The 26,100-nt window shown below is 40.3% G+C and overlaps 1 protein-coding gene across 19 annotated transcripts in view; it reads right to left on the bottom strand.

Annotated features, from left to right (window-relative positions):
- The window catches only part of CUX1 (cut like homeobox 1), a 390,333-nt gene that overhangs the window by 236,932 nt on the left and 127,301 nt on the right, over positions 1 to 26,100 (bottom strand). For all 19 annotated transcript variants that reach the window (XM_008166185.4, XM_008166175.4, XM_008166178.4 and 16 more), the window contains one exon: positions 1,048 to 1,095. In XM_008166185.4, the coding sequence (XP_008164407.2) occupies positions 1,048 to 1,095 (48 nt within the window). The remainder of the gene's footprint in view (positions 1 to 1,047; positions 1,096 to 26,100) is intronic.

Genomic DNA, 26,100 nt, shown 5'->3' with positions numbered 1-26,100 from the left:
CAGCCTGACCCAAAAGCCATTAAAATTAATACACAAATTCCGCTCAGGCCTAACTACTGTTTGGGAAAACAACACCTGCAACGAGTGCTTCACTGCCAGCCACAGTCAAAACCTACAATTCTGCGGCAAGTTGCAACCTCCTTTCCCATAGGAAAGGACCTCACACATCAAAATCCTTACAGGCTGACTTTTTGAAATTGTGACTATTCTAAAGAGAATAGTCTCTGGGAACAGAAGTAGTAGCAACGGTGTTAGAACTTTCTGTAATTATTTTTTCTTCCAAGTATCACCTATTAACATTAGGGTCCAACAAGCTGTTTAGAGTCTACTGTTTCAACTTTGAGGGAAAATTTACACATTACATATTCTATATATCGTTTTCCCTCTTCAGTGTAAACCTATATATATTTTATACATGCACATTACATAATATACATTAACATTTACATTATATTTAGGATCTAAATGGCTTAGGACCTACCCCAGATACTGAGTCTCTCTCCACTATGTCACAGCTGAGATCAGCGGGAGCTCCTGACCTGGAGCCCCACTGTTATAAACGAAAGGGGGCTGCTGGCAGTGTTGTCTGTGAGGGCCACTCCCTCCTCCAGGCTTTGAAACTGGCTCCGGACCTTAATAGCATGAACTTCAAGGCACATTGTAAAGCTCATCTTTTTTCCCCAGGCATTTGAAAATGGGGTGGAAGGATTGTGATGGGGGTGGAAGATTTCAGTTTTTAAGTTGCCTGACAGCCTACCACCAGTGTATCTTCCATTGTACTGCAGCACTTAGGGTATTTGTAATGTTTTTAGTTTATATCAAGGACTCCTAAAACATATGAACGGGTGCCTTTTTTAAGCATTTGTATAAACCAAAATATATTCCTTTTTCATATACATAAACACACATGGACCCTGCTCCTGCAAACTGCTCCATGCTTATGGACCCCTTGGTCCACACAGCCCCATTGAGTGGCTACATCACACTAGACTGACGTAAACGTAGGCAATCAGAAGCGACAAGATAAACAAAAGCATGGTCTCTTACCTCCCCCTGGAAACTCTTCAATAATGGAGCTACCTGTTTGCGCAGGTCCTGCAAGACAAAAGAAAAGGGATTCCATCAGGAAACAGCCATTTAAAAAAAAAAGTATATAAAGAATAATTTTGATCAGAATAAAAGTGATTATTAAATATTTAGAATGGAGCAGCATGTTGTTAATCTTTTTTCCCCCCCAATTTTTTGAATATTGATTTGAATAATGATTTTGAAGCTTGATTGTGTTTTATGGCAACTTTTGTTTAATCAGAAGTTAGCTAGAATTCATTCTGAACAGGATCATGTTTCCAATGTAATAGTTTCCAGTTTGGTACACACTTATGATTGTTACAAATGATAACTGGTTAAAGGCTGTGGTAACGAGCAGGCAGTGAACTCTTTCAGTCTTATAAGTCTATTGGAACAATGAGGTGAATAATGTGATCTGAAGTAAATTTGTGTGTCCACCTGAAAAGCATTACAACTACAGTCCTGAATTTAAGTCAAAGTTTCCTTTTGACATGTGTGAATTTGCATTAATGGGAGTTTTCTCCTTTTGAATGTAAGGCCATCAGGGGCCATAGAGTTGCCAACCCTCAGGATTGGCTTGGTGTCTCCCGGAATTGGCATTGAGCTCCTGGTGACTATCGAAAGCAATCCAGGAGATTTTAATAGGATATTTTCAGAAAATGACATTACATCGTGTTGGGGGGAAAATCTCTTGGAAAAAGCTTCAGTCAGAGTTGGCAACCCTAAGGGGCCACCACCTTAACTAAGGACAGTTTGGCTTCGCCCCTATTGAAAATGAGAGATGGTAGCAATTTTGAAAGAGGGAACTTTTGTAAAGGGCTGCTGTGATTCCAGTGCCTTGAGAACAATGAGAAATAGTAGCCATTTTGAAAGTGGGAATTCTTTGTGGTTCTTCTACAGCGAATTCATTATTCGTTAGCCCGTGCTAAAGAAGAGTTTCAGTTATGAAGCATGACAACAACAAATGGCCATTAATCCTTTAAAAAATTTAAAAAGGTTTCAGATGTAACCTACACATACTACATGGGAAGTCTGAAAAGTCTATTACTTCACCATCAAGATCATTTGGGACAAAAACATAGTACAGTGGTCTGATAGTACTAAATTTCTTAAAGGACCTTCTTTTAAACTAATTGTAATTCTAATTAACAGATGTACTTATAAATTCTCAGAAAATTCATTCTATGCCCAAATAGTAAGTGCTGTAACTGTGGGGAGAATATTCTGTAGATTCTTCAAATAGTGATTTAACCATTTAATTATGCATGAAGTGCAAAAGTCAACTATGGAACCATATGCAGCACTTGTATAGTTTATATACTTGTAAATATATCTATAATATAGAGACTATACACAACAACAGTGAGGTGATGCATTAAGGTTTTATTGGCATAATCTATGGATTGGCAAGTGGCAAAGCCATCCCAAACAAGTATCAGTGAAACTTATACCACTTCACACAATCATGCCATACATGTTTTAATACAAAAAATGTTTTTCAACCTTTCTAAAAATTGACTACGGTAATTTTTGTATCCTTCCATCTGTAACATCAGAGTCCCCTAGTTATAATGAATATCAAAGTCAGAAAAACTTCTAAAAATTATCTTTTTAAAAATAAATTTAAACATCACAATTTCAATGTTCAATATCTTAGAGACTTCTAGAAAGCTGGGTCCTCTTAGAAAGCCAGGAATTTTGCCTTTCCAATGGTAAAAAGCCTTTTCTTTTAACCCTTGCTCTGCAAGATATCAGATCTGAAATCTGCCACTGGGCCAGAACTGAATTTTGCCCATCCTGGGTCTTACGTGAGTGTAATTTCTTGGAGGAAATGGAACAATTCTCTGGCAGATTAATTTTTTTTAAATGGCAGTTGTTTGAAGCCATTTAATATTCCAATTCTCTGAATCTGTTTCAGAGGGTTGGTATATCAGAAGTCCCAGCTGGAATGGATTAGTGCCCAGAATGCAGGTGAAGGTGTCAAAGACAAATGATTAGTTGAAGAACTATATTGTAAGTATAATTTATCACACAGTCTTTCAATTTCATTGCATGGCTTTGCACTGTATCATATGGCTATCACCTTACAGTACACATCCATTTCATGATAAGAATACCGTGGTAGCCATATAAAACTCTCTTTAGCATCTAACTAAAACAACACTGATAGTTCAGTCCAAAGATGACTATGAAGAGTTACAAAAGTAACTCAGGAAACTGAGTGAACAGGCAACACATTGGCAGATGAAATTCTATGTTGAAAAATGCAAAGTAAAGCACACTGGAAAACATAATCCCAACTATATGTACAAAACGATGGGATCTAAATTAGCTGTTACCACCCAAGAAAGAGATCTTGGGAGTCATTGTGGCTAGTTCTCTGGAAACATCCGCTCAATGTGCAGCAGCAGTCAAAAAAGCTAACAATGTTAGGAACCATTAGGAAAGGGATAGGTAATAAGACAGAAAATATCACAATGCCACTATAAAAATCCATAGTATACCCACACCTTGAATACTGCATGCAGTTCTGGTCATCCCATTTCAACAAAGATATATTAGAATTGGAAAAGATACAGAGATGGGCTACAAAAATGATTACAGACATGGAACAACTTCCATACAAGGAGAGATTAAAAAGACTGGGACTCTTTAGTTTAGAAAAGAGATGAATCCGGGGGAAGGGTTGGGATATGATAAGAAGTCTATAAAATCATGAATGGTGTGGAGAAAGTAAATAAGGAAGTGTTGTTTACTCCTTCACAGGAACACAAGAACCAGAGATTACCCAATCAAATTAAAAGGCAGAAGGTTTAAAACAAACACAAGGAAGTACTGCTTCACACAATACATAGTCAACCTGTGAAACTTGCTGGTAGGGGGATGTTGTGAAGGCCAAAAGTTCATGGAGGATAGGTCCATCAATGGCTATTACCTAATACAGTCAGGGACACAACACCATCATGCTCTGGGTGTCCCTAAATCTCTGATTGCCAGAAGCTGGGATTGGACGATAAATTTCTCTGTTCTGTTCATTCTCTCTGAAGCATCCGGCACTGGCCATTGCTGGAAGATAGGATACTGGGCTAGATAGACCATCAGTCTGACTCATTATGGCCATTCGTATGTTTTAGAACAAAGAAACTTCAGTGGGATTTTTCTCCTTGAGGCACTTAGAAGTGTTATTGGTATCTACATGCTTGCTGATATTTTTCCTCTGATCTATTTTGTTGTCTATTCTGTAGGGTGTGACAGTACATTTCTCTCTTGTGTGGCACCAACTTGTGTAAGTTTTAGAATTTCTCTCTCCATGATCTTCGCCTAGTCAATATTGGGGTTTTAGCTCAGTTGCATTTCCCAATTTTTAGCTGCCATGTAACACCAGAATGCAGTACTCTGCTATGTAACTTCTATTACATGTTTTATTTGTATCCAGTTGATGAAATAAGTTAATACTAAAATAAAAATAAAAGTTTGGGTCCTGGGCCAAAATCTTGCATACCAAGTTTTAGTCTACAATGAAGTTCTAAACTTTTGAGAAACAAGATTTATCATGGAAACACTGGCACCCTTTTTACTTTATTGACTTGTATAATTATATTACTCAAGCAAAGAGGTAGCATTTTGTAAAATAAATATCCCAACCCCCCAAAAAGGTGAATTCTTTGTCCCTAGTAATTCCTCTGAATTTAGAGATTCATTTGTGATGTCATCGCACAGCCAAACTGGTGACAGCACTGCAAACTGAAGTACAGGAGATTTGGGTTCAGCACCTGCCTCAAATCACTGATTTGCAGAATGCTGAAGGTCAAGCACAGTGCAAAGTTTTTTGCTTAAAGCTTCAGGTATAAAGGTTAAAATCAGTCCATACAGAAGGTAGATCTGCAAATAATGGAGTATCATGATATTAAAGTGAGATAAATCATGGCCAGGTCCATAGACAGGGAAAACAAAAGTTGCTGTTTGCCAGACATGTCTTAGCCAATCTGCTACTAAGCAAGTCCTTTTAAAACTACCACCTTAACATCAATCTTTCCTGAAACGCTGCATACATGAGTTTAGGACCATTCACCTGGTGGGCCTCAGAAGAGAACCGTCTACTGAATTGTACACTCTGGCACATACTAGACTGTGCAAAGATGGGATTTGGAGTGTCCCTGATTTGGCTGTGCAAGCTATGACAGGACCTCAGAGATGCTGCTGGCTCCATATTAACCTTTAATAGGAAGGAGGAGATTATTTTCATGGGAGGGAAAGAAAATGGGGGAGGAGGTGGTGGCTGGCATCCAGAGGAAGAGAAAGGCCGGTGATCAGGCTATAAGGGAAAAAAAAGGCCAACACAAATTTGATCCCCAACCTCCCCCATTCCTGGGCACCATGTGGACAACATTAAATATCCTGGGTTTGTATTTCAAAAACCTGGTACTACTGCTTGCAATGTGTTATATGGTTCTCTAACTAATAGCATTAGGAAAATTGTGCTTGCTACACCAATTCTGAATTTGGCTCTTGAGTCATTTTAAAAATGAACTGTGAAGTTTGAGTAATTGTTTAAAATTCCAGTTAAACAACAGATTGAAATTTCTAACCCTACAGTCAAATATATTTACAAGTTGAAACGTGGCTCTTCATTCACCAACCTCCCAAGTGCTAATATTAGGGTAGGTCTATACTTACCTCCGGGTCCGGCGGTAAGCAATCGATCTTCTGGGATCGATTTATCGCGTCTTGTCTAGACGCGATAAATCGATCCTGGAAGTGCTCACCGTTGACGCCGGTACTCCTGCTTTGCGAGAGGAGTACGCGGAGTCGACGGGGGAGCCTGCCTGCCGCCTCTGGACCCGCGGTAAGTTCGAACTAAGGTACTTCGACTTCAGCTACGTTATTCACGTGGCTGAAGTCGCGTATCTTAGTTCGAAGTGGGGGGTTAGTGTGGACCAGGCCTTAGACTTCCAAATGCATCCTCCAAGTAATCAAAATACTAACAAGCAGGATTAAATGACATGGTGGCAAAAATACTTGTGCCACATTTATTCTACAGCTTCCAACATTAGTAAAACTATGCTTACAAAATTTTCTAGTGTAGATGCACCCTATGAGTGTATACAACATTCCCTTTATGGGCTCTGACATTCAAAGTGATTCAGCCAATCCTCTATTGGAGGATGCTATTGAATTGGGGACCAATTATAGGCAGTCTATGGGCTTGCTGGATGGTAGTCACTTAATACAGGCAATTAAAGATGTACGAGGCTTTGATACCTTGGAATGATAGCTAAGGGCAATAAAGGTGTGGCACTTAACACTCTTCATCTTATCTCCTTTCATGTAACAATAAACTTTGAGAAGAATGACCAAAAAAAAAAAAAAATCTTATTTGTAAGGAAACTGAACAACAGAGTGTCACACATCAGAAGAAATGACTATGCATCTTCACCCGCTAGTTATTTTTGCAAATTGTTTTAGGTTGGTTTAGTAGTTTTATAAGCGCTTACTAGGCTAACTGGCATTAAAACTTCAGACATCTCACAAAAGAAAAGAAGTAAAAATAAAACCACAATAGTAGTCAGAACCACGTATGCCCAGAGTCACCAGCTAAATCACTCCTGCTAGATTTATATTTGGCAGTTTGAGAAATTACTTACCAGACTATGGCTCCAAATATTATACTAATGTCAGATATAATTCTACCTTCTTTGTCCTAAACTGAACAGACAAAAATAAGGACGCTCTATTCTGACCCATGGGAATCTGTAATGTTGGTTAGCAAGGACACCATATGATTTATTATCCTTTTAAAATGTAGTGGCCTTTACTGTCTGGGTTGTGATCAAAATAGGAGATGCAACCAAATCCAGCCCTCACACACAGCTCTGTAGCAAATCACTGTGATCCAACACTACAGCTAGAAAGGGTACATTCAACTGAACATTAGAACAAATGATAATTTGTCAACACAAATGCGTCAAAGACTGTACTCAAGTGCTCCTATACGGTCAAATTAGAAGCATATTTTTCCTTGCCATCTAAATGTGCTCTCTCTGTGGATGATTTATCAGGACACTGCCTTTTTCAGAAAGCTACTCTATCACAGACAAACTTAGCACCTCAAAAGAGTATGAATTAGTATGTTCTAGCGTGATCAAGATCAAATCTATAAAACACTGAAGGCCAATATGGAATCTCTTCTCTTTAAAGTAATAAGAAACAACCAGTTTTACATTTTGATAAAAGAGCTTCACAATGAAATCTGAATCCTAATAATTTTTTTAACTCCTTTTTCATTGGCATTAAAAATAACCCTTCAGACGATGAAGCAACAGTAAATCTATGATACAAAATTGGACACCAAATTTTTTTTTTGATACCCAGATTGTATTATTTATCTATTACCATCTTCATATATTGCACTGGTGTATACAGATACCAACTCAGGGTTAGGCGAGCAACACTGCACTTTTAATTTACTTTACCTCTGAACCTACACAGAAGCATAGAATATCAGGGTTGGAAGAGACCTCGGGGGGGCATCTAGTCCAAAGCAGGACCAATCCCCAACTAAATCCCCAAATGGCCCCCTCAAAGATTGAACTCACAACCCTGGGTTTAGCAGGCCAATGCTCAAACCACTGAACTATGCCTCCCAGGACCTTTTGCTTTTGTCTTAGGCTTTGTCTACACTACACAGCTTTTAGTGACATGGCCATGTCGCTAAAAGTCGGGCAGTGTAAATGCTGTTTGTCGGCACTTTTGCTGACAAAATACTTCCACCCACTGCAAGCAGGGTTTGTGTAGTCCACAGGAGAGCGCTCCTGCTGACAACAAGCCGTTTACACTGCTACTTGCCGTGGCAAAACTTTTGTGGTGCAGGGGGCGGGGGCGAGGGAGGGGTTTAAGCACCTGTGAACGACAAGGCAGTGTAGACATGCCCTTACACTACTTGATCTCATTTACCTCCAAAAAGCTCATCTCTAAAATGCCACAACAAAAGCCCTGTGACCCTGGTTTGATAAAGTGGTTTTACAACATTGTCTTGACCTGTACAGCTTTATCATCCACAAAAATACTGTATCCATTGGGGAAGGGGGGGGGGGGGCGCACATAACCACTAGGGCAGGTCAAGTGTTCCTCCAGTTACCTATGGTGCCACATTTTCTATGATCTGTTCTCTAGATTATCTATTCTAGGTGCACATTGGCTGGTGAATGTCAGAGTATCTGGCGGAGAAATCTTAATGAGAAGCAGCCCAGTTGTATCAGCATCAGTGACATCGTTAGTTCAGCTGTCACCGTCTATTTCGGAGCTGGCTCATCACAAGAAGATGCTAAGGCTTTTCTGCCATCTTAGCCTTTTGCATTTCCTTCCTTGTTAGGCTACATGTAATAAGGAACTAACAACTGGCCCTACACTGAAAATTGGTAAGGCTGAAAATTATGACTCCAGCTGCTTCTGATGAGACTTAAAAACAAAAAGTAGAATACTTCTTTTGGGGAAAGTATTTGTTAGCTCAATCCACATTACCACTTAAAAAGGGGATAGCCAATAGCAAACCTCTCTTCTAGTCAAAAATTATTTGTATACATCATACTGTTTATTTCTTTAGAATGGGAAAATATTTCCCAGGGGAGAATTACATACACGTGGTCCACACATCTATTATCTCAATATATGATTGAAACTCTATTTTATATTTACATACAGCTAAAGAAATAACCCAGCACCAAGCTCAAAGTATTTGATGAGGAAAGTCATGCTCAACTTTGGAGGTGTGTTGTTTACATGCTTTAAGGCCCCAAACTGTATCTGAAAGTTTACAGGCAACATGGAAATTGACAAGTTAAATCTGAATGCTGTCGCTTCTAGTTAGAGTTCCGCTGGCCACCTTACAAATATCTGGCATGCGTATATGTTTCACCCAGTTAGAGGCAAAATTAACTACTAAATGGTGGTCATCTGAAGTTTGACTCACAACCATAAATAACATATAGGCAGCGATTAAAGTATTTTTTATTTGTTTCCAGTTGTGTCCATAGATAAGTCTTCTGTGAATGAATACAGAGCCAGTATACCTTCCCCCTCACAGGTAAACAATTTTGAAAAAAAATATTAATGGAAACATCTATAATCCTGTTTTTTGTGTGTAATAAATTTCACTGGAATCAGTTTAGCCCTCCAAATTAAAACCCTAGTTGCATACACAAGCAAATATTGCAGAGGAGCTGAGACAAGGTATTTATTTCCTAAAATAAGGCATGTTAAAAATCATATGATCAAACAATTCTGTTGCTCAATTTATGGTATGATTTAATGAGATGTAAAGCTTCTTGTTGCTTAAGGCTGCTAAAACCTTTACTTGGTATCTAATCATTAGAGAATGATTCATGTTGCTATCAATTTAATATGATACTTTTGGTCATTTTAACAGATGAGAACACATTAACACTCCAGCTTCTCCTTTGTACAAAAAAATCATTTTAAATTACATTTTATAGGTAAGTTTCTACCTATCATACTGATAAATAAATAATCTTGATTTACAGTAGCAGAATGTACACCACACTTCTTTCAAAAAGATTTCAGTTCACATATCTCGTGAAAATTCCATTAGCTTTAATTATTTATTAGCAGAAGAATTAGATTACTGTTCTTGACCTATTTTTTCAGTGTATGGGTCCACCCAGCAGTGAAATGAAAGAAGATTCCATCTGTGAAAAGGCTGATTTACTGGGGATTCCAGTTTAAAAGTATGAACTATCCCCAAAACAAAGAAATTAGAATGTTGTACCCCACCATAGAATCTTTTCTGCAGTAGGCAGAATTCTCACTCTGAGTTCTGATATTATTAGACATAAAAGATGAATGTTAAGTCATCTTGGTCTAGGGTGACCAGATGTCCTGATTTTATAGGGACAGTCCTGATTTTGGGGTCTTTTTCTTATATAGGCTCCTATTACCCCCAACCCCCTGTCCCAATTTTTCACATTTGCTGTCTGGTCACCCTATCTTGGTCCTAATCCTGCAAAGCTTTACTTATGTGAGTAACTCTAGAAGAAGGTGGAGGAAAAGATCAAGTCTCTAGAAGGGAGGTTCAGCTTTCTTAGTGGCACCATGCCCATTTCCGTCAGACCCTGCAAAGGAGTGCTCAAGCAGTTTATGGGGCCTCTGTGTGGACTGCCCGTGAGCCAGCAGAATTTCTGGGCAGACCCCATGGTCTAATCAGTAGAGATGGGGGAAAGAAGCAGACCTTTGCACCCCTCCCAGCAGAAAAACATGAGGGGAATCGCTGCAAGGAGATCTTTGCAGAGATTTCCTGCTCAAACTACCTCCAGAGTTTGTTTCTTTCTTTTGTTTTATTTACCATGGGCATGTGTGATCTGGCCCATTGACTCTCATGAGAAGTTCCATTGAAGTCAGACTTTGAAGGATCTTATAATTTCTTCCAATTTAAAACTTGTTAGCTTTCTATTTCTTTTTCTTCTGTACCTATGCAGCAATGTGCAAACACGTATTGATTACCTTCAAAATTGTTTAAAGCATGAACAGTGTAACAGAATCACCGCGGTATCCACTTACATCAAACCAATTTTTTTATATCACTTTACAAATCAATTTAGCCAGCTACACATTTTAGAAACATGTTAAAAATCTTATGGTCACTTACAAAACAAAAAGTTAACATTGGACAAAAATGAGATGAGCAGAAACAACTATGAAACTTTGAACTGTGGTTGCCAACAAAACTAATTCATTCAAACAAAGGAGAAATAACTACTGAAAATATCAAATGACAATCTTTACAAGGGGCTAAAATCTAAGGCAATTATAGCCTGATAATACTATTATTTTCTTCAATGTTAAAGATGAGAATTATTTTCTTATAAAATTAATTTTAAAAATTACAATAAAGTTGCTTTTCCATCCCCTCACTTGTTGTTAACCTTATCTGTTACATTTTTATTTTCCCAAAGCTCAGTGAGAAAGAACAGATCACCACTGAATGGGAAAGTTGGGTGTTATTTTCAAACAACCGAATCGACTTTAAAACCTCTGGATTAACTCTTGTGCTAATAGGGTTTTTCCCTTGCAAATACTTTGTCTTGCTTTCTTGCTAATTATCGTGGCACTAAACTACCTGTAGAAGATGACAAGTGACAAAAATATATGGCTACACAGGTAGAAACCTTGTAATGGGAATAATTTTATGTACATATCCAAGGCAGAGTTACACATGTCTAACAATCAACATTCTTTCAGAAACCCTAACAGGTCTAATAGAAGGTATAATCTGTGATCGTAAACACAAAGCTGCATTTTTTGCAGTTTGAGGCAAAGTGTAAGATTGGTCAATAGTACAGGGTCTTGAGATGCCTTGAAGGGAGCAGTTCTTATGCTAATAGTAGGACAACCATGTTTCCCAGAAAACCAGGAACATCCTAATTTTCAGATCTTGTCCCATTATCCCTGTTGGATTTTTAAAAATGGGCATTTTCTCACAGTTTTCATTAACACCTGAAGATTCTGGCTATCTGAAGGTACATAACTGAGCTAATGAAACTAAAGACAGATGAGGTGCAAATATGTGCAACCAAAAGGACTGCTCCCAACTAAGTCTGTCAAATATTGCTACCCTTGCTTTCTTTATCCCCATGAGATCTCCCCACTCAGTTGCCAAAGCCCTTCTATGAGTATGTCCCTGACACCTTACCAAAACCATGGCCTCCTGTATTTCCTTCTTCACCTGCTACAGTTCTCAAATTTTCTATTTTGAAACTTTGTCCACCCTACTTACAGAAGAAGAAAGTTCAAAATACTTCACTCATTATTCAGAATTAGATCTTGTATAACAGAAAAACTCTGTTCAGTGCAGCATTTGGAACTTTTACAATATAATTATCACAATGCTTTAAAAAAAACAGAAGAATATACAATTGGCCTAATCAGATTCTGATGCATTCGTCTCACAGAAAATGCATCTAGGTCTAACAGCCCATCATAAGAGACTACAAACCAGTGTCCATCCTGGTTTAAAGGCAGACTTACTTTAAAAAAGAAAAAAGTGCAAGTCTACTACACAGAGACAGTTCAGAAAAATAATGTTGCCTGCAATTTTCTGTCTTCTGCCTGCTAGTAGTGGTGTTTTGTGTTTGACTCCCTAATTCATCACTCAGTTTACCCTTCCCTCCTTTCCCACAGTAAAATAAGAATCCTGTGATATGTGGAGCAAAGGAAATGTAGACAAAGGATTTGGACTTCCTTGTAAGCTCAAATAGAAGGTAGACGTGCTGTGAAGGCCTGTTTAAAAGCCCGCTGAAGTCAGTGGAAGACCTTCCATTTATTTCAACAGGCTCCAGCTCTGGCCATAAGAGAAGTTACTGTTTCTCTTATGAAAGAGAAATAGCTGGCCAAGAAAACTATGAAGAAAAATCACCTTAGAAGACCAATAAGTTTGTATGTCAATTTGATGTAGTTGAATATTTTCTGTAAAGTTAATGTCCTAATTTAGTAGCATTTTAATTTGTCAGAAGGACAACTTTGCGGTTTTAATATTAAAAGAAAGAGCCAGCTTTTAGTCTCTGAGATCCATACACACAACTTGCATATTTCAGAGAACTTTTGTGCACAAGGATGACAGAGGAAGTTGCAGATTCTACTGTTTGGTTTTTCCATACTTGGATCTGACTATGGATAGATTTTTCAAAGTCATGTTCAGTGGTTGTGAACAAATACATGTGAGTCAACTCCCACCCCCGCAAACCATGTATCTAAATATAGGTCCATTTACTAATTTGTGTGGTTGTAATGGGCCATATTCTAGCTCTCCAATAACTAACAGGTTGTCTAATTATCTCTTTACTGGCTAAAATGTTCATGAGTCCTCACAGTATTTCTTCCTTCCTCACATAATATTAGTCACAATCTTGATCTGAAATGGTCAGGGTCAGACACAGCATAACTAACCAAAAAGTGCAAACCATTTTTCCTTAGAACACATCTCAAACATTGAGAAAAAGCCTGAACATTATTGCTATTTTAGACAGCTTCATGTGGACTGACTGAGGTGTTCATATCACTAAACCACTGTCACACCTAGCATCCTGAATAGCATTACTAAAAGAAAATGTATTAAAAGCAAAACCCTTACATAGCTTCATATCTGTATCAAGTTATGATCTGTGGAAATTTGACACTTATCTGTATACCAGTTTTAGAAGTGCAAGTTATTGCATTAGGATGTTTTACACATATGTATTGTTAACAGAATACGTGCATTTATCGAATGAATGGTCCAAACAAACTATATTAAATCCATTTGTTAAGGAATCTCTGCATAAAATGTTCATGACAGAATGTGGTACTGCAGGAACGCCTTCACTATGAATGAGGCACTGGGCATACAAACACTTTATGTGTCCCGATAATATATTCCTATTAATTCTTTAAATATTTTAAGAGCTATTACAAATTTCACAATAAAAAAAATCTTAAATTGTGTGACTCTGTGATTTTAAGGACAGAAGGGGCCACCACTTGATCTAGTCTGAGGCCGAAGCCATGTGGCTGGAGGCCTGGGGCCTGCTGCCACGCAGACAGAGCCTGGGGCTGGAGCCCGAAGCCTGGTGTCCAGACCCTGCCGCCCTGCCACCCCAGGGCTGAAGCCCGAAGCCTGAGCCCCACCGCCCCAGAGAAAGTGGGGAACTCGCGGCTGCCTCCTCCTATAGAGTTGTGCCCCAGGTGACTCCGGGAGGAAGGGGGGCAGAGCCCAATCCCTGCTGGTGGCTCCAGCAACCAACACCAAGGCGGTGCATCCAGGAGCAACAGCTTCTTTTCCCTCCTCCCCATCACAGCCCAGGAGACTATGGCCGCAAGAAAATCCCCTGGTGGCCACATTTGAGAAACGCTGCCTTCATCAGTGCACCCACTAATACGAGTCCAAAGTCTGATGAGCTGAATTTTTATCTTTCAGTTGACCTAAATCACAAATACAGTACTTATTTTGTTTGTTTGGTGGGGGAAAGGGTATTTCATTAATTCAACTCTAAGAAGTTTCTAACAGCAGCATCTTCTCACAACTGTAATATGTAGTCTCCACTGGGACTAATTCCCAAATTTATAAGACTGAACTGTGAACTGTTCCAATATATTGTAGGAAAAAGAGAGACAGACCAGGAAAAGAAACCAACTGGATTGAAGTAAAGAAAAAAACCAAACATTTTACTGTCTCTATGCTCACTTTTTTCCCTATCATTGAAAGCATTCAAGCATAGCAATGAATCACAATGCACTAAATAAGATTAACAAGAGACATACTTGTGTATGAATATATCAACAGCATGAGTACTGGCTGCTCTTTTACTAACATAGAAGGGAGACGTGACAAACTGCACTTAAAGAAAAAATAGTTTTACTGTTACAAAAATTCTGTTTTCTATAGGAGACTGAGCACTTAGAAAGTCACTGTTTTGACAATGGCAAAATAAATTACTTGTGTTTTCTGGGGAATTCTACTGGCATCCAAATACTCTGAAACTGCTACTAACTGCAAGGCCTTCATAATGCACAGTATTTCCCCCTCTCCCCTTTCCTTGTGAGCACATGCAATAAGCAGTTGCTCCTGTGAGCTGCAGCTATTCAGGAACTTAATGCAGTTTAACAAATTCCGTATCTCTTGGCTGAAGCTGTTGGCTCTGACAGATGAATCAGAGAAGTCCATAAATGTCTTGAGGATTTGTGCAGACTTTTCTTGTATGACCATATATAGCAAGTACCGATCGAGTTATCTACAATCATTTTAACCTAAGCTTCAGACTTCTTACCTTATTCCTATCTTCATGGCAAACATCCTTGATCCACAAAACAGCTAAAATGGATATAAAACTGCCAACCACTCATCTGAAATGTATTTTCCTATTCTTTATGATCCATTATTGTAAAAATTATATGTAGAGTTACTTGACTTAAATAAAGGAATACTTAACTGGAAAATGAAGCTATTTAAATGCTTTCTGCTCCTCAGAGAAAAATCAGCAATATATTGTGTTTTAACCAAAAAACTGCTGTTGTGGAAAACATGTATTGTAAAATGTGTACCCCATTTCCAATGTGCTGCAACTCTTAAATAGAGGAATAGGACCCCTACTGCTTACTTAAAAAAATCAGACACCACAAAATATCGTTCAACTTATCATACAAACCAATAAAGGAATTGGAATCAGCAGTAGATTCAAATAGACTAACACAGTGCCCTTAACTCTGACCACTTAGGGACCAGCATTCTGCACATGGACCTATCAGGGAATTCCTACAATGTCCAGGGCCTCAGATAATCCATACGAATTCTGTATTGTAATTCTTTGCAACAAAAAGACAATATCTATCTATTGCTTCTCATACCAGTTTTATTTTTACCTATCGTTACACCCCGATACATTCACATTTCTAATATACAGCGCAGAGAAGACTATACCTCTACCCTGATATAACGCGACCTGATATAACATGAATTTGGATATAACACGGTGAGCAGCGCTCCAGGTGGGTGGGGCTGTGCACTCCGGCGGATCAAAGCAAGTTCGATATAACACGGTTTCACCTATAACGCAGTAAGATTTTTTGGCTCCTGAGGACAGCGTTATATCAGGGTAGAGGTGTATCTAGCTAGTATGAGACACTGTGGGCACCCAAGAGCAAATACAAAGCGGAGAAAAAAAAACTGACTTCCTTGAGTGAAGTGCTTCAAACAAACAACATGAACGATCTCAGGTACCACAAAGCTCAAGATAGCATGGCTCCATAAGGGAGTTCCTCAAATCCACGTACAACATATGGATAAGTTATCTTGAAACACTAATCAGTTTGAAAGTAAATCTAAAGCGTCTGCAAAAGTGTACAATGTCAAGAGGAGAAAGGAGGAGAAAGAGTATCATTTAGAAAAAGCTGAATGTGAAGTTTCTAACAAAGACTTATAAAAAAAAAGTAAACACACACACACACGGTAATTCATGCAAACACTAACGTCCTGATAACAAGCAAACCTGTAGATGAGAAATTGTAGAAGGTGCCCAAGGATCTCTCTCGATGAGAATGAAGAGTTTTAGTTCGAATGCAAACAATGATTCACCCCAAAGACAGGGATGTGTGTGGTTGCCGGAGAAGTAGTGAAAAGGGACTGTCATAGATGAGAATTTGGCCCTTAGTCAGGCAAAGTCTTATTTGGATTTCTTCACGTAATCAATAACAATGTACTTTACTATTTATTTAAGTTGTAGTAGTGCCTAAAACCTGCTGGGTGCTTTCCAAACAAAGAGGAAGACCCAGTCCCGGCCCAAAGAAAGTATAATCAATAAAACAATTCCTCTTCAGAGGTTCAAGACATTGTAGTTTATTTTTTTACAGTGCCAATCATGTGCTATGTCTGAGAGTCCCTGAAGCTCATTTCAGATTCAAATGTATGCAACACAAAATATTTATTATTTTCATTTTGTGAAGTCCAAAATGTTGTAAAAGCACTTTTGGCCCAGTCCAACTCCCAGTGAAATAACTGGAAAGAATCCCAGGCTTTTCCAATGGAATTCTGAGGATCAGCTATGTTCAGAGCAGGCCTCTGTCCTATTGATTTTCTTTAACACTCACATTTTGGGATTCATCACAAAAGAACCCAAAGTATGCCCTGTGAGTTCAGTAACTTGGAGTGTGTGGATTTTGTCAAAATGTTCATCAATGGCCTTGTCTACACTGGTAAGTTTCTGCGCAGTAAAACAGCTTTCTGCGGTGTAACTCCCGAGGTTACACATTGCCAAGCCACTTAGGTGTGCAGAAACTGCACAGCTGCAACGCTGTTAAAAAAAAAAAAAAAAAAAAAAAAAAAAAAAAAAACACGCAAAACAAAGAAAAACAAACAACCACCCCGACAAGAGGCATACAGCTCCCTGTGACAGGGCTACAGTGCTGCGGTGCCAGTGTAGACTACAGTGCTGCGATGCCTGTTCTCGCCTCTCTGGTCATCAGTTTGAACTCTACTGCCCTGCCCTCAGGTGACCAACCGTGAGCCCCACTCCTTAAATTCCTTGGGAATTTTGAAAGTCCCCTTCCTGTTTGCTCATTCACACGTGCAGTGGTCTCAGCGCATCTTTCCAGGTGACCATGCCTGCTCCACGCACCAAGCGATATCCTGCTTGGAGCAATGCAGAGCTGCTGGACCTCATCAGTATTTGGGGAGAGGAGGCTGTCCAGTCCCACCTGTGCTCCAGCCGTAGGAATTATGATACCTACGGACAGATTTCACAATGCATGACAGAAAGGGGCCATTACCAGACACACTGCAGCGCGGGGTCAAAGTGAAAAAGCTGCAGAACGCCTACCACAAGGCGCGGGAGGCAAACCGCCGTTCCGGTGCTGCGCCCACAAACTGCCGGTTCTACAAAGAGCTGGATGTGATACTTGGTGGCGACCACACCTCCACTGTGAAGGCCACTGTGGATACTTCAGTGGCTCACGTGCCAGTCGAGAATTGACCAAGCCAGGAGGAGGAAATCTTGGACAAGGATGTGGACTGGGAGGGATACCCAGAGGCAAAGGACAACTTGGAGGTCGCAGATGCATACAGCCAGGAGCTCTTCTCTCGCCCAGAGGAGGCTAGCCAGTCATAGCAGTCGGAGCTTGGCGAAGTGCTAACAGGAGATGAGGCCCCTGGCAAGTGGCTTTGATTTTGGGAATCGCTGAAGTGAGTTGTTGGGGGCAGGAGGGTTGCAGAAAGAAGGCTTGTGTCTGTATGTTGCACATACCACCACATGCCTAGTCTGAGCGGCGGAACAGGGTGTTGATTGACTCCCTCACTTTACGGGAATCTGCCTCAGAGATCTCCACGAAACTCTCATGGAGATACTGGGCAATCCGCCGCCGCACTGCCATCACGGGGGGGAAGAGAGGAAGACCATTGCTGCACAAGGGCCAGGGCAGAAGCTGCAGTCTTGGAGAAGACCCTCCTTTGATTCCCTGCTCACCCTCAGCAGCAAGATATCTTCCATAATGAACACAGCCCATGGAAAATGTGAGGAGATTAATGATTATAAGGGCCCCCCTACAGTGCTGTCTCTCCCAAAGAGCCACGTGCCCAGTACGGTCCTGGAACACAGATTTTCCCTGCCCCTGTGGTTACTCACCATTTTGAGGGTCTTGTGGCTCATGTGTGCTTGCCTGGGGTCAGTCAGTTAGTGACAGGTATGTGAATAGTGGCTGTGTTTTGAATCAGTGGTCTGTGTTGCAAACAATACTGCTTCTGTAAAATGTCGCATTTTGTCTTCACAATATGACCTTGGGAGCCCAGCCTTCCTCTTTGTTCTCGCCGGCTGAACAGCTGCACAGAATTAGAAAGTGGCCACGAAGAACTAAAGAGGACTTTCTGCGTGATGTCGTGATGCACTCCACGGCCCAAAAAAAAAAAATTGAAGGAGTGGCGAGACAGCAAGAAGAGGGACTGAAAGGAGAACGCGGAGCTCCAGAACGAAGAGACTCTTAAAAGTTATGGCGTGCCAAGCGGACACGCTTCGGGCACTACTAGCACTACAAACCAAGCAGCTCCACACCTGCCCTCCCCTGCAGACACTGTTGCAAAACTCTTTCCCATGTGCCCCCCAGACACTGCCAGCACACTCTTATCAACCTCCTGGCTCCAGTCTGTACCTGCTGCATTCCACTCCTACCCCATCACAGTCCAGCCCCTGCAGACTTTCAGTACCCACTGCACTCAACACCCATCCCTCTGCAGTTTAGCCCTGCTGAAGTACAGTATCCGCTGCACTGTACTCCAAAGGACAAGGTTGTATATGATACCTGGACATACACAAATCTTTAACCGTCCCAGGACCCCACCTCCTCCTGGGACCCTCCCTTCACCCATCCCACAGAGTGCTGATGTGTTTTTTTTTTTTTTTGTCTCTCTCCTCCGGTTGTTTTTTTTTTAATAAAAGAATTTTTTGATTTGAAACCAATCTTTATTCCATTAATTGAAAGCAAACAGAGCCCTGCAAAGCAACAGGCAATTTTCTTGAATTTTCATAATGCATTATCTGCACCAATCATAATCACCTCCTAGCATTACAAGCACTGCACTCCTGAGCACACAACAAATATTAGTGGATTTCAGCTTCAAATTGCTGCCTCAGGGCCTCCCTGATTCTTATTGCCCCGTGCTGTGCCCCTCTAATAGCCCTGGAACCTGTCTGTTCAAATTCAGCCTCCAGGCTCTGAGCCTCAGGGGTCCAGCCCTAAGTGAAGATTCCATCCTTCCCTTCACAAATATTATGGAGCATACAGCACGCGGCTAGAAGCATAGGAATATTGTCATCAGCCAGGTCCAGTCTCCCACAGAGGCAGCACCAGCGGGCCTTTAAACAGCCAAAAGCACACCGAACAGTCATTCTGCACTTGCTCAGCCTGTTGTTGAACCACTCCTTGCTTCTGTCAAGGTGTCCCCGTTTATGGCTTCATAAGCCACGTCATTAAGGTGTTGGCAGGGTCTCCCAGGATCACAATGGGCATTTCGACTTCCCCTACGGTGACCTTCTGGTCCGGGAAGAAAGTCCCTGCTTGCAACTTCCTGAACAGGCCAGTGTTCCGAAAGATGCGTGTGTCATGCACCTTTCCAGACCAGCCTGCGTTAATGTCCACCGTGATCCACACGCACCTGGAGAACCATTGAGAAATACCCCTTCCAATTAATGTACTCGGTGGCTAGATGGTCTGATGCCAGAATTGGAATATGCGTGCCATCGATTGCCCCTCCACAGTTAAGGAAGACCATTTGTGCAAATCCATCCACAACGTCATGCACATTGCCCAGAGTCACAGTCTTTCGGATCAGGATGTGATTAATGACCCTACTTCCGTCAACATGAGTCCAACAGTCTACTTTCCCACTCCAAACTGGTTAGTGACTGATTGGTACCAGTCTGGAGTAGCTAGCTTCCACAGTGCAATCGTCACACGCTTCTCCAATGACAAGGCAGCTCTCATTCTCGTGTCCTTGTGCCGCATGAATGTGGCTGTCCTCAACCGAAAGTTCTGCAGCCACCGCTCGTCATCCCAGATGTGCATGACGATGTGATCCCAACACTCAGTGCTTGTTTCCCAAGCCCAAAAGTGGCGTTCCACTGTGGTCAGCACCTCCGTGAATGCCACAAGCAATCTCATGTCATAGCTACTACGCATGACAAGATCAATGTCGCACTCCTCTTGACTTTGTAGTTTAAGGAATAACTCCACTGCCACTCGTGATGTGTTAGTAAGAGTGGGCAGCATATTGGTCAACAGTACGGGATCCATTTCTGCAGACCGAAGAGCGCACAGCACACAAAACTGTTGAAAGATGGCGCCAAATGCCGACGGAAGCACAGAGATTGCTGAGATGTGAAGCAATGCATCACGGGGTATTGGGACAGGATCCAGGATGCCCTGCAACCACTTCCCCGTTCCCACAACTCTTAGTGGCAGAAGAGGAAGAGATGCTCTGTGGGATAGCTGCCCAGAGTACACTGCTCCGAATACCGCTGCAAGTGCCGCAAGCGTGAACACGCTATTGCGCCGGCAGCTGACAGTGTGAACACACAACAGCGGTTTCCCTTCAGCGCTCTCTGAGCAGCGCTGTAACTTCTGGCAATGTAACTGACAGTGTGGACATACCGTTAGACTGGCTATGACACGATCTCTCTTCTTGCTTTGTACAAGCTTTGGGGTGGTTTGTTGTTTTATAATAAAACGATTTTGAAATAATTTTTAGTTAGAAGAGAAATAGTTCTGATGCTATATGTTAGCTGCTTTAAATTTATTACTTGCTTTAACAATGTGTTTTTTGTCCATCACTGTGAGTCTTCCTATTCTCTCAGTCTACTTTAGTTATTCTATACCTCTTACATAATTAAAGATGTTATGTTCTCATTTAGAAGATCTGCAAGACAGAAAATCCACTACAAGTAAAACATCCATAAACTGGTGTTGTGCTAAGATATCTCATAGCTCCTAGGTAACAGATTTGCCTGATGAACTATTTGTTCATTGTCTTCAGTCATTTCTGACAGATTCTTCATATTATCCAGAATGGTACTCGAACTGTACTCTGGCAATTTTGTTTGATGTGAAATTCCATAATGACTGGTTAATACAGCCACTAATCCAGTGCTTGATAACTGTTCCACTCCGTTTCTGAAAAACTGCTTAGTATAATTAATGCAGGCTCCTTTAGACTGGAAGCAAGAAACCACATTCTATTCTTCAGCCCAGTGATTCACTTGGCCTATTTCAAACTGGACATTGTGATATTCCTTCAGTGGTCAATATGACTGCTTCAAAAACAAGTTAACCAGATCCACTCTAAAGGTATTTGCCTCAAGTTCTTCTGACTGGATACTTGGCTTTAACTGCCAGTGTAAAGGAATTTAAAGATTCTTCTATCTTAATGGGCTGAAGGGATAGTTGCTTTAAGTTTCAGTTACCGTCTGTATATTTCTATCTCTCCTGGCAGTCTTTCTTTCATAATAATAGGTCTGTCAGGGGCACCCCAATGTTATCTTAACAAACTGAACTTTAACTTTGCCTTTGGACTTCAAAATGCACATAGCTATTATTGAAAGAAGTTATGAAATTCCAATCACAGGGACACCCAATGATAATAAATTATAGGAGATGTGGACAACTGGGAGAGAAGGATCCTCATCTTGTCAGGTTAACTGGAAAGAGATAGGATTATTACACAGCAAAAGAAAACTACAGTTTTTATGAGACTAGCTATATTTTTTCTAGAATTAAGTCCCATTGCCCCCCAAAAAAGAAAAGAGAAAGGAATTCCTATGTGAGAATTGTGTCGCTTCAGTACCGATTCTCAGTAATACTGCTGATTACAAACAGGCATCTGGATATAAAAGTATAAGGATGCACACATGGATACGTAATTACTGTTTATCTTTTGGGAAAAATAAATAATAGCACTTTGGTATTCAGTATAGGGCCTTTCATCTGAGGATCTCAAATAAAGTTTATAATCTATTAAACTTCACAACTTTCACCGAAGAATGTATTGTTATATAGCTTTATTATTTACAAAATGTACTTATTTATGAAAGGAGAAACAGAATCTGGAAGCATAAGAGTTAACAACTGAAGAGAACGAGCCAGGGCCAAAAACCCATCATTTTGGAGGGCTGATTAACTATCTCATTAACTTTGTCCCCAATTTCCAGTCCAACAAAGTGATAAAATACCAAAATATAAAAGCCTAAAATGTACAGTATTAGAGGTGTAAAATTTGAGTTGTACACTGCTAAATTTCTTCCTCTAAAGTGAAGAGATGGCAAAAGTTAAAAGAGAAGACTCGAGTTGAGAACAGATATTACTTACACTGGCTGCTGATAGAGCATGACTGATAAATTGTTTATCAAAACATTTCTTCTTCTCCCCTATCAGAATCCCTATATTTGTGAGAGTATTTCTTAGACCCAAAGTTACATATAAAATTTTCCTAAAAGCTTGTATCTTGATGGACTATATCTCCCTAACATTTCTGAACTAACTAATGTTGGATAAATCCTGACGACTGCCATTGGACAACAAAGAACAAAAATTATGCTAAAGATGCTAAGCAATCTCTCATGTGGGCAATCACAAGGCTGAACACTAGCATTCCATTGTATATTTCATCGTAACAATTAAGAGCAGATAAATTTCTTTTATGATTTATACTCCCATTGACTGTTTACTGTGCTCTCTTTACTGGTTTTTTTTTTTTTATAGTGAAATCGTAAAAGAAGAAAGGTAAACTAGTTTGTTCAACAACAACAAAAAACTGAGTTTGGACTTTCATCTTCCCTGATCAGATAAAGAAACAATGTGAGTTGATTACCTTTTTTAATATTTAAAAATTCCTCTAATAGGCTAACAAAGTTGTAATTAAGTAGTTTGCCAATTGGTCTGGAAAGGATTATCTTCTACTAGAAAACTAAGATGGATATTGGATACACCAGGCTCTAGGGGCTATGATCACTTTTGTAAAGCACTTGTACATGAAAAGATGGGAAAATTAAATTGTATCCACATTAGATTTACATGAGTGGAGGGATATTTTAAAGAATACTCATGGGAATGCTACTTCATATAACTTGACAACGATACACAATTCAGGATCCATTGGGGTTCTAGGTGACACCAGATATACTTCACAAATTTCAGATTTCTTGGTCAGTGGAATGCTGGCAAGCATATGACCAAAAGGTAATTTTACTTCTATATTTGGCCATCACCAACTGATGTTTTATAATACTTTCTGGAACAACATTGCCAGCCATCTTTCAAGGAATCAAATAATCTAATACCCCATGATTCCAAACAATGCTCAGACTTACCTGCATTCCACTATGAAAAAAATTAGTTTGACATTTAGCTAGCTTCTTTACCCCCTTTTTTCCCCTCCAAATTAATCTTTGCATTTCACCTCAAAAGTTGGTTTACAGAAAAGCAAGAAAGTGTCAAGTTTTAAGCAACTGTAAAAACAAGACCCGATTCTCCCCTGCCTAACACTTAACTTGCATGGGTGTAAATTCCTACATATGGCACACGGTGGTGTAAAACACTACCACTAGTATGATTCAGTGGAGAATTCTAACTTGATAGCACTTTACATCAACTTTGCCCAGATGTAAATAACTACAGGAGACAAAGCAATGAATTGGGATCTTAAAATTTCTATATAAACAAAAAGGAATTAATTCTATCCAGGATATTTATATCTTATATTTTTAGGCAAAATACAGTGGTAATACATATTTCCTTTTAAGATACCATGTAATATGTAACTTGGCAGTTAACTCATGTGACCTATGCACTTTGTTAAATATTAAAAGGTCTGAGTATATTCTACCTTGATACAATAAAACCTTTTTAATATTTTTTGCCATTACATACAGATACGTTTGCAAAACACCTATGAGATCAGCACACAGGTAGCTTGTTAGAAGACTTGTCACCTAAGGCCTTGTCTACAATGGAAAGTTGTACCACTCTAACAATATTGATATAGCTAAAGTGGTACAACCTCCCTAGCATGGACAGAGTTATATTGGAAGAAAGGTGCATTATGGCAGCACAGCTATTCCCATATGGCACCTTTATATCAGTATAACTGCCTCCAAACTAGGGCTTGTATTAGTATAATGATATCAGTAAAAAATGCACATCACTAACTGACACCATTATACTTGTACACCATTCAAGTGTAGACCATGCTTTAGTCCTTTGTGATGTTTGTGAAACTTAGGCTATTTGACTCCATCCCCACAGAATTTCACCTCTCCCTGAAACCATGTCAGCTTCTGTAGATAACCCATGCTTTCTCCTTGACACCATCATGATAAAAGAATCACCTGAACAGACTCCAGCAAGCATCTACAACAGCTAATCTAGAATTTGAACAGTTCTTCACATACAAGAGTGATTGAAATAATTCAGTTGTGCAGCTATTCATCAAAGCAGACAATGCTGTTTAAGATGCAGATCTCAACATTTTAGAATATCTGAAATAACATTTTCAGTGCTGTTCTTGCAGACATTACATCTATAAGAAGTGTGGAAATATGTTTCAATGACATTATCAAACAAGAGAAGCATAAACATGTGGCAGCTACTATCTGAAAAAAGAAGATATAATTCAATTACAGCCAGCATGCTTTTTGAATAGTCCAGAATGTGGGGGGAAATAATGCCTAAAGAAAACACATTGTCACAGTAGCAAACTGAGAGTCCCTTTTAGTCCCTCTAGAGCAGTGGTGGGCAACCTGTGGCCCACAGGCCACACGCAGCCAGTCGAGGTAATCCGCTGGCGGGCCGCCAGACAGTTTGTTTACATTTGCACCACTGCCCGCAGTTCCCAGTGGCCGCGGTTCACCGTTCCCGGCCAATGGGAGCTGCAGGAAGCGGCAGCCAGCACATCCCTGCAGCCCGCGCCGCTTCCTGCAGCTCCCATTGGCCGGGAATGACGAACCGCATGTAGTCCGTCAGGGTAATCTGCTGGTGGGCCGCCAGACTGTTTGTTTATATTTGCACTGCTGCCTGCAGCTCCCAGTGTTTGTGGTTTGTCATTCCCAGTCAATGGGAGATGCGGGAAGCAGTGCGGGCTGCAGGGGCGTGCTGGCTGCTGCTTCCCGCAGCTCCCATTGGCCGGGAACGGTGAACCACAGCCACTGGGAGCTGCGGGCAGCCATGCAAATGCACACCTTAATCTTTCCTTGACAGTTTTCGTAAATTTCCCTCAGCCCAGCTAACACCCAGTGCTGGCTGGAAGAAGAGTTGTGCTCGCCCTGTCTCTGAGCATCTTCTTGCCAGCCTGTCAGCTCTTGCTGATACTCCCTGGGCAATCTCTGGCCGCTCACTCAATCCCCTCTCTTTTCTAGGCCCCAGGTTCCTCTAATGTTTAGTGTCCTCCTTTAGACCTTAAGTTTAGCTTTGAGAAAAGTAAATTGTTCTTAGCCTGGTTGAAACCAGGTAGCGGGTAATTCCCCAATAAACAGCTTCCTCGCTGTTTCCTCAAGGACTTTTATCTGTGTAATTGTTCATGATGAGTTACTTGCTATGGAGTTAGATCAAAAAGGGGTTGTTAAAAGAACCAAGCATGGAAGGCAAAACAAACACAAAGAGGTGTTACCCATATTCATAAAAAAACATTCCCCAGTTTGTCCCACACACATCTTTAAGTATCTTTTTATGTTTGGTTAAAATATGGATACTTTATGTTGTGATAGTGATAAGTACTCATCAGGAATTAATTTCCTCAAAGTTACTGCTCATGTTTTTATGTAAACTAGTATTGCATTAAATCACTCTATTTACATGAACTAAGGAGGACTAGCTCTTTTCATGTGGGTAGGAGACAATCAAGTTAAGAAACTAGGATTAACAGGTATTTTCTGAAGATTATTTCAAATCAAGCATAATGAACAGCTTTTTCCCTTCTCTTAGCTATTTTAAATACAATACTTAGGTACCTTAGAAATA

Source organism: Chrysemys picta, chromosome 19 (genome assembly GCF_011386835.1).
Source record: "Chrysemys picta bellii isolate R12L10 chromosome 19, ASM1138683v2, whole genome shotgun sequence".
NCBI lineage: Eukaryota > Metazoa > Chordata > Testudines > Emydidae > Chrysemys > Chrysemys picta.
This window is presented reverse-complemented; position numbering and strand designations above follow the sequence as displayed.